Below are 14,496 nucleotides of genomic sequence, written 5' to 3'. Positions count from 1 at the left end.
AATATCAAGAAGATCAGCAAACCTATGCATGGTGGGAGACTTTGGAGTGTGGCTCCACTCATCCATGCTCTTCATGCTGCTCATCTGCTGTAGCTTGGAGCTTAGTTCATTGATGATGCTGGCTTTCACACCTGAGAGAGGTGAGTGAATTCTGCGGCCATCCAAAACCAAAACGCCTCTCTGGACTCCAGCTTGCTCGTGTTCTCCAAGGTCACTCCAGCCCACTGATCGAGTGTCCATGGGCCTCTCTAAGCAGGCAGCCAGGGCAGAGCTGAAGCCGTCTTCCATCTTGGATCGACTCTGCTTGTGCTTCCTTTCATCTGAAAATCCTCCATCTATACCGGTGTCTTCTGGGTTGTTTTGTCTGTGTAACTGCAAAGGAGCGGGATTGGTGCTGTTCTGTCTACGTAGTGCTACAGATGGGCCCCTCCCTCCACCCTCCTTGTAATGAGTCATCTTCGGAAACACGGGATTTGCCAATTTGGCGCTGTGCACCTCAAATGTTTGCCCACCTGAGTAGGTTGTGCAAGGATCCTGATGTTCACTGATTTTCTCTCCCTCTCCTCCTCGCCCATCTCCTCCAACCCCTCCTCTCTCTCCTCTTAGCCCACAGAGTCCCAGCATTTCTAAATGGTGGTCACTGCTACTGTGACTGTCCAGCTCTTCAATTCCAGAATCCACCACAGCTTCTTGCCAGTCTCCGCTCTTGTGTATAATAGTAGTCTGATGAGTGTGGTCAGATGCTTTTCCCCCTGTGGTGAAGCCAGCCTTGGGCCCAGCCATAGTCATACTGTAGTCAGAGGATGCTGGAGAAGTTGTGGTGGTGGTGGCAGCAGCAGTTGCAGTCATGGTCGTGGTAGCATAGGTCATGGTAGTGGTGAGGGTGGCAGTGCCTCTGTCCTGTGCTGGGGTATGAATACCTATTGAGGGGTCGTTAGAGCTGCTGTAATAGGTGTGGGAATGGGACATGGGCTGGGGTCTGTGCAGCGATGTAGGAGGCAGAGAAGCAGCAGAGGTGGTGGTGGTGGTGGTAATGGAGGTGGAGGCAGAGGGAAAGATCTGTGGGGATGGATAAGATGGAGAGAGAGCTGACTGCGTGAGGTTGGCCACTTCACTGTCATAGGAAGTAAGGCTGGAGGTAGCGGAGTCGCCACCCTGTGAAGTGGGTTGGGGAGGATTTGAGGTCTTGGGGGATGGGGGAGGAGGTGGGGCGGGTGGAGCAGCAGAAACAGAATGCTGACCCTGGTGTTGACGATGTTGTGAAAATTCCCGGACCCTCTCATTCTTACCATTAGCAAACTGCAAAGGAGGGGGCAAGGGATCTGCGAAGACAAACTCATCGTCTACGTCTATTGATGGAGCTGGTGGAGGCAAAACCATGAGTCCTAAATTTCCACCTGCTCCCACCCTAGCTTCTTCCATTGCTTCGTGTGCTTGTGAAGGGGCTGTGGGGACAGTATACTGAGGAATGTAGCTGGTGTTGGGAGTGCTTTCCATCTGAAGGAAGGAAGGTCTGCGGGGGGCAGGTTGAGTTGGTGGGGGAGGAGGCTGTATGGGTGGAGCAGGCCTGCTGTCATACATCTCCTTTTCTCGCTCCCTGGGACTTTGTGGGTAGTACTGGGTTGAATATTGGCTGTTTCTGTCTTCAGAGAAGCGAACTCTAAGACCTTCCCTGGGTCCTCCCTCCTTTTCTCTTTCCACACGCTCCCCACCTGCCCCCCCCAAACGTAATATCCTTGGTGATTGTGGCCGGCTCAGAGATGCAGGAGAGGTGGTAGTGGTTGGGGAACTTAGGTGGAGAGATACTGGAGAAGTGTAGGCCGACTGCGTTGGCGTTGCAAAAAGAGAAGGCGTTGGAGTCTGAACAGGGGTGGGGAAGGCTCCTACTGTGGAAAGTTGCCGGCCAAAATGTCTGTCCTCTCGTCGTGTCCTGCGATCATCTTTTAGAGCCCGCTCTCTTGCAGCCAGGGCCAATCCCAGAGGGGATGAGGGGTCCAGAACCTTCCCAGTAAGTGGGTGAATGAAGGTAGTGGCAGGCTGGGTTCCATACATTGAGGGAGCTGACTTAGGCTGGCCGTCCTGATTGAGGACAGGGGAAGAATACTCAGGCAGGCCAAAAGCTGGGGGCATGCTGCTGGAATAGCTGACGTAGTTGTCTCCAGAAAACATGCCTTCATCTATAGACTTGGAAGGCCGAAGCCGAGGGGTGGGCACTTCCATTTGTGAGCCCTGTAAAGGCTGAATTCGTACCCCTTGTATTCCTCCTCCCTCTCCAGCTCCACATCCTGCTTCCACTTGGATGTCCTCCTCTGATGAGAGGAAGAAAGAAGCACTCTTTCTCCTCATATCTCGAAAGCGTTCCCTTTCCCTGCGTGCTCCTCCACCCGCAAATGTTGTACCAAATGCTGAACTATAATCCAAGTTTTCTAGGTTTTGCTGTGAGGAAACCAAAGGGGCAACAGTTGATGAAGGCAAAGAAGTCGATGTTGGAGGTTGAGGTGGCACAGAGGTGAGTGGTGAGGGCAGGCTAGTATTAGGGCTGTCTGGGGTTGCCTCTCCAGAGGTTTGGTCTTCCACATCTTGGGAGGGCTCAGCCTCCATGCTGCTACCCTGGCTGCTTCGACCACTGCTACTGGTGGAGGGCGCTTTGACAATGATGGTGGGAATGGGGATAGAGCTCTTCTCTTTGGTTGCACCTCCTTTTCCTCGATGCTGTCTCAGACCATCTTCCACTTTTGACTGTTTCATCAAAGCTCCCCGACCTCCCCTCTTTGCCACCCCTCTGCCAACTCCTCCACTCTGATCCCGGTTGGACACAGGTGGTTGATGCTGGGGTGCTTGTTGTTGGGCCTTAGGCTTAGCACTTGTTGGGGGTGTAGCACTGCTGTAGCCTCTCCTTAATCCTCCCATCTTGCCACCACCTCTCCTGGGCGCCTCTGGCTCTCTGATGCACAGTCCTTCTGACTGCCTCCGAAGAGTGGGAACCATGACCTGCTGGTTCATTACACCTGGTCCTGCCCTTTCCCAGCCAGCTTGGGAAGGATGCCCTGGCTGAGAGTGGAGCTGGTAGTGAGGTTGAGATACAGGAGGGATTGGCATGGCAGGTCCTCTACCCGGATGAGGGCCTGCAGACAAAGGTGGCTCTGGAGCAGATGTGTTTGGTGGTGGGGGGATTTCTTCTGGTCCAGGCACAGACAGGCTGCGAGCTAACTTCATAGCAGGTGGGTGAAGGTACTGCCTTTCCTCCTCTGTTACACCTAAGAAGAAGGTCACACACATTTAGAAACATTTACAAGAAGAAGCTGTACTGAGCTGGCAGATATCTCATAAGAAGAACTGACATTACCAATAGATTTTTGACGCATCATGACTGCATGCTGGGGACCGTGGCCTGGTTGAAAATGAGCTTGGTTGTAGTCAAAACCAGGTCCAGCTTGTACCATTGCCAGTGATGACTGCTGATCATATGGTTGCTTCAGGTACCAAAAAAAAAGAAAGAAAAGTAAGTAAAAGAGAATGAATGAGAATTTAAAATGAAGGAGGTTTATAAAGAGAAGAAATGCAACAGTAATTTAGATATAATCAAATAAAACTGATGTTGGCTGTTGTTGAGTAGATATATACAGAATAATCCAATACATAAAAAACAATAAGTCTGAGTAACAGTACATTAGGCAGCAGAGTATAGATGAATGGACATAATCTGACTCACACTAAACAAATGTTTTGGAGTGGGTGGTCAATAGTCAATCATTTTCTCTAAAGTGCAGCGAGGGCAGGAGAACACCCAGAGCTAAAGACCAAGTTGGTTTAGAGATTTGAATTATTTTTGTTGGTATTAGTCACCTCCATGACTAAATACTGTATGTGCTAAAGCAGTGGAGAAGATCTGAGAGGGTGAAATAGCTGTTGAGTAATTGTTTGTGTGTGTGTGTGTGTGTGTGTGTGTGTGTGTGTGTGTGTGTGTGTGTGTATAGTTATATATATTTAAAGATCAATAAATCGATAGATGGAAATACAGTAAAGAAGGCGAAAACAGTTTCTACAATTCTAATGAGTTTGAAAGATCATTTAGTATGATTAGCTTTGTTCTCCAACACAGTATTCAACAGCTTTTTTGTTATTTCTTTAAGTAGTCTTCAGGAATAGTTCTCCAGGCTTTTAAAAGACATTCACAACTCTTCTTTGGATGCTGGGTACTTTTTGTTCCAATCTCTTTCAAGGTTTCTTGTGGGATCATCTGAATCCAATGCATGACTGAGTGTGTTCTATAGTTTGTTTTCCTATCCAGGTATGCATTGACAGTATGTTTGGGCCCATTTTCATGTTGAAAAATGAAGCAATTGGCAATCAGATGCTTTCCAGATGGTATTCTGAAAAATCTGATGGTACTTTTCTGCATTCATAATTTCATTGATTTTGACAAGACAACACTAAAGCCCCAAATCCTAACAGAGGCTCCATTGTAGACACTCACTGTTGTACCCCTCCCTGATCTCCTCCATACATACTGAATCAGAATTTTCAATTTTGGATTCATAACACACAAACTTTTCTCTGTATTTGCCTTCCTCAAAACTTGAGACCATTTCTGATGATCAGCAAACAGTAGATGGAACCATTAAAGGTCCAGATGCATCTCCTAGGTGACTTTAAAGCCCCATTTCCATTAGTACCTCCTCGGATCGACTCGCCACAGTTTTCAGCAGGTATATTTTACCTTGACATCCACCCTTGTTGTAGTGTTCGTGTCGCATATTAATTACATCATGGGATGCTCAGATGCGTTGCTATGACAACGTCCATGCACATTAGGTAGTACTCAATTGTAATGGAAAACCAGTTGATCTGAGCTGAGTCATGGCGAGCTATGGCGAGTTGATCCAAATAGGTACTAACGGAAAAGGGGCTTTAGATACTGCTCATGTGCAGTAGATAGTTTTGTTTGTCCTCCACTTGTCCAGTTTCTTTAAATTTTTTAAGGACACGCTTCTTTTAAAAAAAACAAACAAAAAAAACCCCCAAACAGTTTTCATAGCTAATTCATAACAAATGGGAGCATATGTTAATTTAGCAAAGTGTGTTAGTAACAAAATGCACAAAGATACGATTCAAAATCCGTTCCTCTCATTAAAAATGATGAAAAATGACAAAAAAGCCTATCTCCTTAGAAGCAAAATATAAAGAAAGGACGGGTGATTATATTCAAAATTGCTCCTTAACGTGAGTTCAAGCCATTCACATTGCAGCAACTTAGTGCATTTAAGCACATGGACATGATCCAGACAACCTGCTGAAGGTCAAACTGGGCATCAGAATGGAGAAGAAAGGAGATTTAAGTGAGAGAAAATAACCAGTGAGTGGCACTTCTCTGGGCAAAAAATGCCTTGTTGATGTCACAAGTCAGATGAGAAGTGCTTTGAAACGATACAAACACAAACGTAACCCAACAGAGGTCATCAGAAGAACGTCTGAGGAATATTTCTAGCATCTTGTTAAATCTTTGATTTTGTGCCAGAAAGAATTAAAAGGGGTGGGGTCCAATTGAGGCAATAGGAATAGCTTGGTATAAGAAAAGGATTTTCTTTTATGAACTGTGATGCATGCAGAGCAATGTTAGTATAATCCAGGAATAACCAAAAGGATAAAAAAAACAAAGGTCAAAATGAGCATTAAAGGCCCCCTTTAATAACTTGTTGACATGTATGTGCTACAGGAATGACCTCAACTAGGACAATTTCCTCACAATTCCCAACAGTACCTCCTTGGACACATTGGGAACAATACTCTTGCTTCGGTCCCTCTTGCCTCCATGACCTCTCTGGCCCTGGTTGTCTGATGTCATGGTGTGTTGAGCGGCAGCCAAGATTTCATCCAGTTTATCTAAAACACAGACAGAGCAGAGGGCATAAGACACAAGGCGTAAGTCAGGGCATAAGGAAACAGAGGAGTAGTGGAAGAGCCGTAAATAAAGAAGCTAAAGGAAGATTTCAGTGATCCTACTCCTCTCTCCTTAAAGGTACAGTGTGTAAAATTTCACCTCTTGCACAACCCCAGCTACGATGGCACTGTGGGACAACAACTCTTCTCTAGTGAATGAAGGCTATCAGTCCACTGGTTACCTCAGTCATTAATATGTGTCCATATCTATTTTCTCAGGATGAGGCTGTAAAGCTTTATGAAATGAGTCTGATGAGTCAGTGATGGTCACTTCTGACCAGTGACAGCGAGCTGCTGTTATCTAGTGTTAGTGAAACTTCCTTTGAAGTGGATCTAATGCTGTTGGACACTTATCAAATAAACTATCATACATTTTGTGTAACGTAATCAAACTTTTTTACTATATATTTTTTAGGACACTCCAGCCCAACATTAGCTGGCATAACGTTAGCAGAGCTGCTGTTGTATAGCTGGCTCATTGTCAGCAGCCCTGAGATGGGAGGTTCACATATCTAATCTGGTGACAACAAGTGACTGCAACACTACTGGGAATAGATAAGCAGGTTTATGCACATTTCCATGTGACTTCAATCCAGATGATTAGGTTTGATATGAGGGAGGAGAGACCCGTGGTGCAGGAGGTGGAGAAAGACAATACGAAAAATGATGATAAAAGTATACATGAGCAGATGTTAAATGGTCATATATAGTTTGAAAGAGCCACTGTATTTCTCAGCCACTGAATACAAGATGGACTCTGCCTGTATGAGCAGTTTATGATGCAGCTATATCAGTTTGCTGGAAGTCATAATCACATACCAAATAACCTCAAAAAACTATGCACTGTACCTTTAACGTATCTAAACACCTTCTTACAGTATCACAAGAGCAGTGAGAGTGATTTCTTACTTAAAGCCATCTGATAGACGGTCCTCTTCTTATCAGGACCCTGAGAGGACTCGTACTCTGGAAAAATAAGCAAAAAAGACATCAAACTGACTGATTTTTAATTAAAGCTCAGAGGCTGATAGGGGTGATGATAACACTGATACTCACCTGCTTTCTTTTTCCACGGAGAGGCAGCTGTTGCACGCGTAATTGGGGAAAGAGAAATTAGGTGTGACTAGAACTTCTGCAAAGTGTATAAAGCAGATGAAGAGATGAAGTACATACTCAGACACGTGATGGTGTGAATGCTGATGTGATGATAGGGATGTTGATGGGGACAGAAATGATCATGAGAGCACACAAATCTGTGATTCTCCCACCTTTGTCCACTGCATGCAGCACATTTGGTTTGAAAAGAAGAGAGAAAACAGAGCTGTTTGTGACAAATGACATTTTAAATGCATCATTTTTACAACATGCCGCTGCTTTTGTATCGCTTAACCTCACTGTTTAATTGCCACCTTTCCTCTTCATGGCTAACATCATAAGTGCAAATGAATCAAAAGACTTCTTCCCATGAAGCTGTTGCTAGTGAAAAAAAATGCACCACTCTGGATAATTTTCTTGGCTTTCTGCATCAACTTGGTTAATATTTAATGCTGTGTTTCCTTAATAGTACCACAGTACTAAACCATCCTCCTGCAGAAAAACTGCTAACCCACCCCAGAAGAAGCCTTTTCAATGTGACCCCCAGAACTCATGCTTTTGCGCTTTGTCCCTTCTTTCGTCTTACCCATATCTTCCAGCTCTGATGTCATTGACTTGGAGCGCAGGGCAATGGCAGGAGGAGTCAGTCTTTTTGTCTGCTGTGGGGCTGCCAAGGGAAGCCAGCCAAATGCAGATTTAATGTTTAGAATTCTTGTATACAACCCATTGCAACAGGCTTTCAGGTTGACGTAAACATGCAATCAGCTTAATCATCACATGATAAACACAGAATTCAAATGGCGTAAGACGAAAATCTGACTAGTACCTCGCTTTCGAGCCGTGTCTTCCAGCTCAGGGTTTCGAGCAACCATGACAACTTTCACCATGAGACTGTTGCCGCCCTGCCGGATCATGTTGACAACCTGCCGATGACCAACCTTCACCACATTCTGACCGTTCACCTGCCAGAAAAACACAGAACAAAATGAAAAATCCACTCTAGTCGCACAGAGTGGATGAAAAACCTGAGACAGTTTGGAGTGCACACTTTAGGCATTGTCTCCTCTTACCCAGTGGTTCACTTTAACAATTTGGGTTTCTTGTGTGGTTTAAAACATAAATCTTACTGGTTTCTGGGCAGGTGCACCAGCAAGTCAAGCTGCAACTTAATAACAGTTACAAAAGCTTGGGCAGCTATATAAGTGACTCATATTAGGTTGAATAGTAATGAACAGCTTCTGTCAGCTGTAACAAAGGTTTGACAATCACCATTTTTAGTGCCAGGGTTTTAAGGGAACATACAGGAACTCTTAAAGGCCAGAGAGTTGCAGCAACTACAAGCACAGCAGCCTCCAAATGACCATAACTAAAATGCAAATTATATATTTAGGAGAAGTATAGAAATAATCGCATCAATGCATCATATCCTGCACATATTTTTAGTGCACACAAATGTCTTTACCCTGTCCATTCTCTGTTGTCTTTATTGTCTATTTTTGCTGTTATTAAAGGACATACAATCACTGAACAGCAAGTGAAGAAAGCACTAGCATTTTTAAAAGAAAAAATGCTAATGCTGTAATGTGTTTGTTGTAACGTGTAACGTGTTGTAACGTGTTTCCTGCAGCTTCCTATGTTTGTTGCATAATACATGAACATATGACCCCAGTTTCTGTTTTACAAAACTACTTTCTTCTTCATAGGTCTTGAATTGAAAGTAAAAGTAAAGCTTCAGTTAGCATGCCGGTTACCTCGATGAGGAAGTCCCCCATCCTCAGGCCCGCTCTCCACGCCACGCCCCCCTCATCAACAGACTCCAGGTACTGCAGCGCGGGGAATGCTGGCGTTGGAGTGAACTCCTCTATGGGAGTCTGAGCTGTAGATGATAACAAGACAAGAGGTTCACCACAACAGGAGCATGGATTTGATCATTATGCAGTAAATAGCTAACAAGACTTAGAAATCTTTGGCAATACGTGATGAACTTTGAGAAGACGCTCACCTTTGGCTCCCCTGAGTACAAACCCAAAGCCCTCATTGTCTTTCTTCTGTAGGAGCACAGTCTTTTCCTTAATGATGTAGTCACTTGGAAAAAGTAGAGAACGGGTATATGAAATGAAGGAAGGGGTGAATAAAAAAGAGAGAGTTGGAGATGAAGATATGATTGTCTAGTAGAAGAAAAGTGTTACGGTCATGCAATTAATGCATCTTCTAAATGTGGAAAACAGCTATACTGCAACACATTCTGAAATCACACTGCAGCAAAAGATACTTGGGCTTGTGGATGTCATACAAAAAGCTTTGGTACACAAAAGAGGGTTGATGGGGGGGATACAGTTAGTGTCACAATGGGAGGAATTGTATATGAGATGACATTCCATACTATGGAGTAATCCAGCTAGAGCTGACAAGCACTGGGCCGGGGGGAACAGCACATTAGAAAAATGTGCACATCCACTGATAATGGAAACTTCCAAATGCACCCAAATCGCTGCATTAGCTTTCACCGCCTCTGGCAGCTTTTGCAAGGATACTGCTTCACCGACTCCTGCGCAACCACTACCGGTCATACATGACACTTCAAATTATGTACAAGAAGTCAGACGGGCCTCTAATCCACCCCCCACCATCACAAACAGCTCCTCTTGCTCAAAGACTACAGTCCGAGAACATAGAAACATCGATCACAGGCTTTGGCGATGCAATCTTATTATGAGACGGCTTGAGTAGTGGCTCAGCAAGCTCCTTCATTATTCTATTACCATGTCTGGGACGTTTTGGCCAGGCTGCTTTACAACACTTTCTCTAATACAGGGCCAGTTAAATGGACTCCACACTGCCACACACAGCCACATCTCATGAGTCATTTCTGGACTTGACTTTCTAACAATGTCAATTCACCCTGCCCCTGCTAGAGAGCCCGGGGCTCGAGCAGAGTTGTATGATTAAAGAGGAATTCCAGATATTTCTTTCACAGGCAGCTCATTTTTTGTGTTAGTTTGTGCTGCTTGAGTTAACTCAAACTGACACTCCAACGGAAATCAAATCAAAGGATTTGATTTCCCAAAGAAAAAAAAATGGCAGAACAGTGAGAGAACAGGAAGTGTAGCCTGGTTGAAGAATCGTCCTTATTTATAGTGATAGCTCGACTGCCAAAACATACACTAAAACTGCTCCGGGTAGGCTCAAGGACAGAATTTGTTTTTTCCTGGAAATAAGCTGTTTCGTTCATCCTTCTTTTAAATGGGAAGTTAAAATAAACTGTCTATTTATTTCATGATAAGTACGTGATAAGTACTGAGTAGAGGTAGGATTTTTTTGGCTACAAGGTTGCACACTAACTCTGCCTTCACAAGGGACGTATGAAAAATAATTTACCATGAAAAAGGGACAAAATGTAAAATATTTTTTAGGTTTTAGGCAGCAGATGTGGTGGGGGTTTTTTTGTGTGTGTTTTTTTTTTTATGTCTGGCGAGTTCTCAGTACTCGGTTCTTATGCATATAACCCCGCAAACAATGTTTTGCCTGTGCCTGCGCAACCCGGGTTCAGTGGACTCATGAGCATTGGCTGACGGGCCCGAGTATCCAGACTTTGACATGAAGCTGTAACTTTAGCACTGAACAGACGATCGCTAGTTTCCCCTAGTGAGGTCCATCCCTTGTGTGTTCTCCATCAATGTTACTGTTTCGCCAACGCTCAGCCGCCTTCCAGCCATCTGCTCCTCACACCTCATTCCTTTTTCTCTCACCCTGTCCTCCATCATGCCTTCCCTCTCTGAGGATCAAAGTAACACAGAGTGGGTGGACAGATCCATCGGGCTCTTCATCCATCTACTTGTATAAGGATAACGGGGAAGGGGGGGCACGGCCACAGTTGGTCTTTTGGGGGTTTCTAATTTGCATTGCTGGCTTACAGTAACACACCTGATTCCCTTTACGTATGCAAAGCTATGTAACTCGTCTGTTGCTACAGAGTCCACCACGGCCCAGCCAAGCAGGACCATAAAAAGCACAAACGTCCCTGGTTAATTAGCAGGGCACACTCTCAGTGAACTGGCTGGAATAAAGCTGTAAGCCTACTAGAGACTAGAGTTATTATGTACCCTCCTGAGTCATCCTCTCTTCTATCCACAATCACTGAGAAAAAAAGGGAGCTTTTTTAACCATTCACCTGCTGAATGTACATGCAAATACATAGCTTATGTGGAGACATTACACACACATCACAAGTGAAGCACTTGACAGATGTTTAGTCACACACACACACACACACACGCACACCGTGGATGGAGACATGGTAGACAGATGAAAAGCGCACAGATAAATGTGCAGGAGAGACACTCCCACAGCGAGCGCTATGACATACACACTTATATGTGAAAGCCACATATATTTGATTCATTGTATATAGTCACATCAAGAAAAAAGCACGCACACACACAAACATGCAGAGAAATGACCGCTTTTCCCACATTAGAGGAAAAAAAAAACACTCTTTCAATTTACTGACTTTCCCAGTACAGTAAAAATACCACACGTCTCTAATGATACAGTGAGAGACATTGAAAAAATGATATGGGATGTGACAATGGCGTTTTTAAAGCAACAGAAATGTATGGGAAGTCCTGGTGAATTAAAAATATCTGCTTACAGAAATCATGACTCAAAGAGAATGAAATACACCCACACTGTCTGACTGAAATGCATCAATATGTGCTCTCTTTCATGCACTAACACACACACACAAACACACACAGACACACACACAGTGTTCAAAAACGCACGGGAGGAAGACACAGAAATAAACATGCTGCATAGTCTCCATTCAATAGCCACTTCTGTACCACAGATATACACATGCATAGGAACAACACGGATTTAAGACGCACACGCACATATTCGCACACGCACGCTCCAAGAGGCACACACACAGAATACACAGCTTATTAGTCTGTCTTTGAAAAGGCACGGCCTCTCAATAGCATCATCTACCTCTCCCCTCTCTCCATTGTCCTCTCCTCACATCCATAGCCAGCCAATGAATGAGGAAACAGCCGCTACCTGTAAATGAACCACACGCTCCTGTTTCTGGGGCCCAGTGACGGCCACGAAGAAGAGAGGGAGAGAGAGAAATCTCTCTCTCCGCAACCCCCCATTGCCATGTCCCCCCCTCCTCTCTCGCGCGCTCTCCACCACCTCCTCCTCCCTCCTCCTCCTCCTGCCTCCCTCCTCCCGGTCTTCCAGCGAGAGCTCAGCCGGAGAGAGCCGCGAGAGTCGAGGAGAGAGCGAGCGAGAGAGGTGGGGGATGAGAAGGGAGAGAGAGTGCGATGATCTGCACCCTGTGCACTTCAGACAAGAGAAAGACAATGTGTAAGAAAGATGGGGAGAGAGGAAGAGAGTACCAGTGACTATCACAAAAGGGAAAGGATGTATTGTCTGTGTGTGTGTGTGTGTGTGTGTGTGTGTGTGTGTGTGTGTGTGTGTGTGTGTGTGTGTGTGTGTGTGTGTGTGCGTGCGTGCTGGTGGATGGCAAGAAGAGGGTTTGGTTTTTAAATAGGGGGAGACGGAGAGCTGGGTTTCTGGGTTTGTGGGGAGGGGATGCGGGGGATGGGTACAAATGTGAGGCAACACCGGGGAGAGACAGCGCTTTCATTTTCACATCCACTAACTGGTAAATCACAGATATGCTAACAGCTGATTCCCACCCTGGATTTGATCTTGCACACATTTGCCAACTTTGCTCTCACTCCCTCCTATCCTCTAAAACCGAGCTGTCATCACCACACAGGCTAACAAACACTCTCCCTCTCTCCATCTCTCTCTGAAATAGTAATTGACATTCTCCCAAATGCCCAGCTGCAGTGACAGAACATGCTCCGGATCACCTTGCTCTTAATTGAGCACCACTTCACCACAGCTCTGCAATTACGCTTAACCAACTTAGCATAGGTAATGTAACCCCAGTGGCTGCTATTTCCATTTGGAACACAAGCGCATCTGAATTAAAGCGAATGCCTCCTTTTTTTTCCTTTTTTTTTTTGAATGACACTGAAATCTGCTCAGCACAAGGGCAATGTCAGCTGTAATGCGTTAGCAGCTATAAAACCCCGAGACGGGGGACCAGTGAGTCCTTCTCGCTGTAGCCCAGGGATCTAACCAGCACTTGGTGCTTCAGCCTCCTCATGACTCATCAGCAGAATGATGTATGTACACTCAGAGACGTAGGCATTTTCACATTCACTTGCACACCAACTCTAAGCAAACATACGCAGCTTCACAACACACAACCTTCGATGCCAAGGGATGAGGTTGCTGCTTCAGAAGAAACTCTTCCTTTATTACAGCATTATTGCTCTCAGTGAATGTGAGCAACAAGAGCATGTGGATGGAAGAATGAAAGAGACAAACGCATTCGTGTCGTGGAGTTAAAAAGGGGCAGGGCTAAAAAATGACACCGCTGCTCTTTGTTCTTTTTAAGCGTTGACGCGTTCACATAGCACAATAGAGAACAAGTGCTGTTCAGGATCGGCAGAAAACTGCTGAGAACTGACACACACAGACGCACACACACTAAACACAGCAGGGGGAACAAGTGTGCACACATGCTTCGCGCATAAGAACCTCCCTTTAACTAAAAAACAGCATTGTGATGACTGTTTCAATCACCTAGACCGGCCTCACGGTCTTGCCTTGCAACAGTTTGCTTGCTGCCCACACTGAAGTGGCAATCCACAACTAGAGCCACGTCGGAGGCTGTAGCCAATCAGGATTAGATTAATATTATTTTATTAATTTTTTTTTTCTATTTCCTAAAACCAGCATGCACTTTGTGGGAGGTTGGGGACAGCTCAGAATAAACACTATCAACTTGAAATTTACAGCACTTTAGACTTTAAAGTGGACGTATTATGCATTTTGTTATTTTTTGCCATATATAAACTCTTACAATGACTGATGCTCACATTAAGTATCACCCAAGATCTAAAAATAAGGTCAGCATACAAAATATGGACAACAGCATCAGGCCACACCTGTTAATCTTTGAACTCAGGTGATTTCATTGGTGTTGCCACACCAGGCCACACAGTCTGCTGAATTTGAGTGTGCATTTCAGAACCACAGCAGTGTAAATCTGTCGACCGGGGTCACCGAGTGCTGACACGCATATGCTGTAACTGCATTTAACTGTGTCAAACCTTCTCTTGCATTAACATAGGCACATCAGTCTACCCTCGGAGCTTCGTAGCATGGGTTTCCATGGCTAAGCAGCTCCTGTAGGTGTAATCTGCAGGTCGCTTTTTCCATATAACATATGTGCTGTGATCCATATGAGCCAAAAGCTCTGACTTCAGACTGCTCTGCTCCTCTGTGTTCTAAAGTTTTTCTCTACTCTTGGATCTAGATTAGATCATTGAGATCAGAAAACCCCAATATGGTCATCTCAGGCACACAGCACTGGCT

The 14,496-nt window shown here is 45.0% G+C and overlaps 1 protein-coding gene across 1 annotated transcript in view; it reads right to left on the bottom strand.

Moving 5' to 3' along the window:
• LOC101482638 (SH3 and multiple ankyrin repeat domains protein 1) overlaps positions 1–14,496 on the bottom strand; it is a 44,940-nt gene that overhangs the window by 3,397 nt on the left and 27,047 nt on the right. The window contains exons 17-26 of the mRNA XM_076887858.1: positions 9,038–9,120; positions 8,787–8,911; positions 7,862–7,997; positions 7,622–7,702; positions 7,116–7,217; positions 6,997–7,023; positions 6,850–6,906; positions 5,762–5,883; positions 3,347–3,473; positions 23–3,257 (exon numbers count right to left, since the gene is read on the bottom strand). Coding sequence (XP_076743973.1) covers positions 23–3,257; positions 3,347–3,473; positions 5,762–5,883; positions 6,850–6,906; positions 6,997–7,023; positions 7,116–7,217; positions 7,622–7,702; positions 7,862–7,997; positions 8,787–8,911; positions 9,038–9,120 — 4,095 coding nt within the window. The remainder of the gene's footprint in view (positions 1–22; positions 3,258–3,346; positions 3,474–5,761; positions 5,884–6,849; positions 6,907–6,996; positions 7,024–7,115; positions 7,218–7,621; positions 7,703–7,861; positions 7,998–8,786; positions 8,912–9,037; positions 9,121–14,496) is intronic.

The sequence above is a fragment of the Maylandia zebra genome, linkage group LG8 (assembly GCF_041146795.1).
Source record: "Maylandia zebra isolate NMK-2024a linkage group LG8, Mzebra_GT3a, whole genome shotgun sequence".
NCBI classification, from domain to species: Eukaryota; Metazoa; Chordata; class Actinopteri; order Cichliformes; family Cichlidae; genus Maylandia; species Maylandia zebra.
This window is presented reverse-complemented; position numbering and strand designations above follow the sequence as displayed.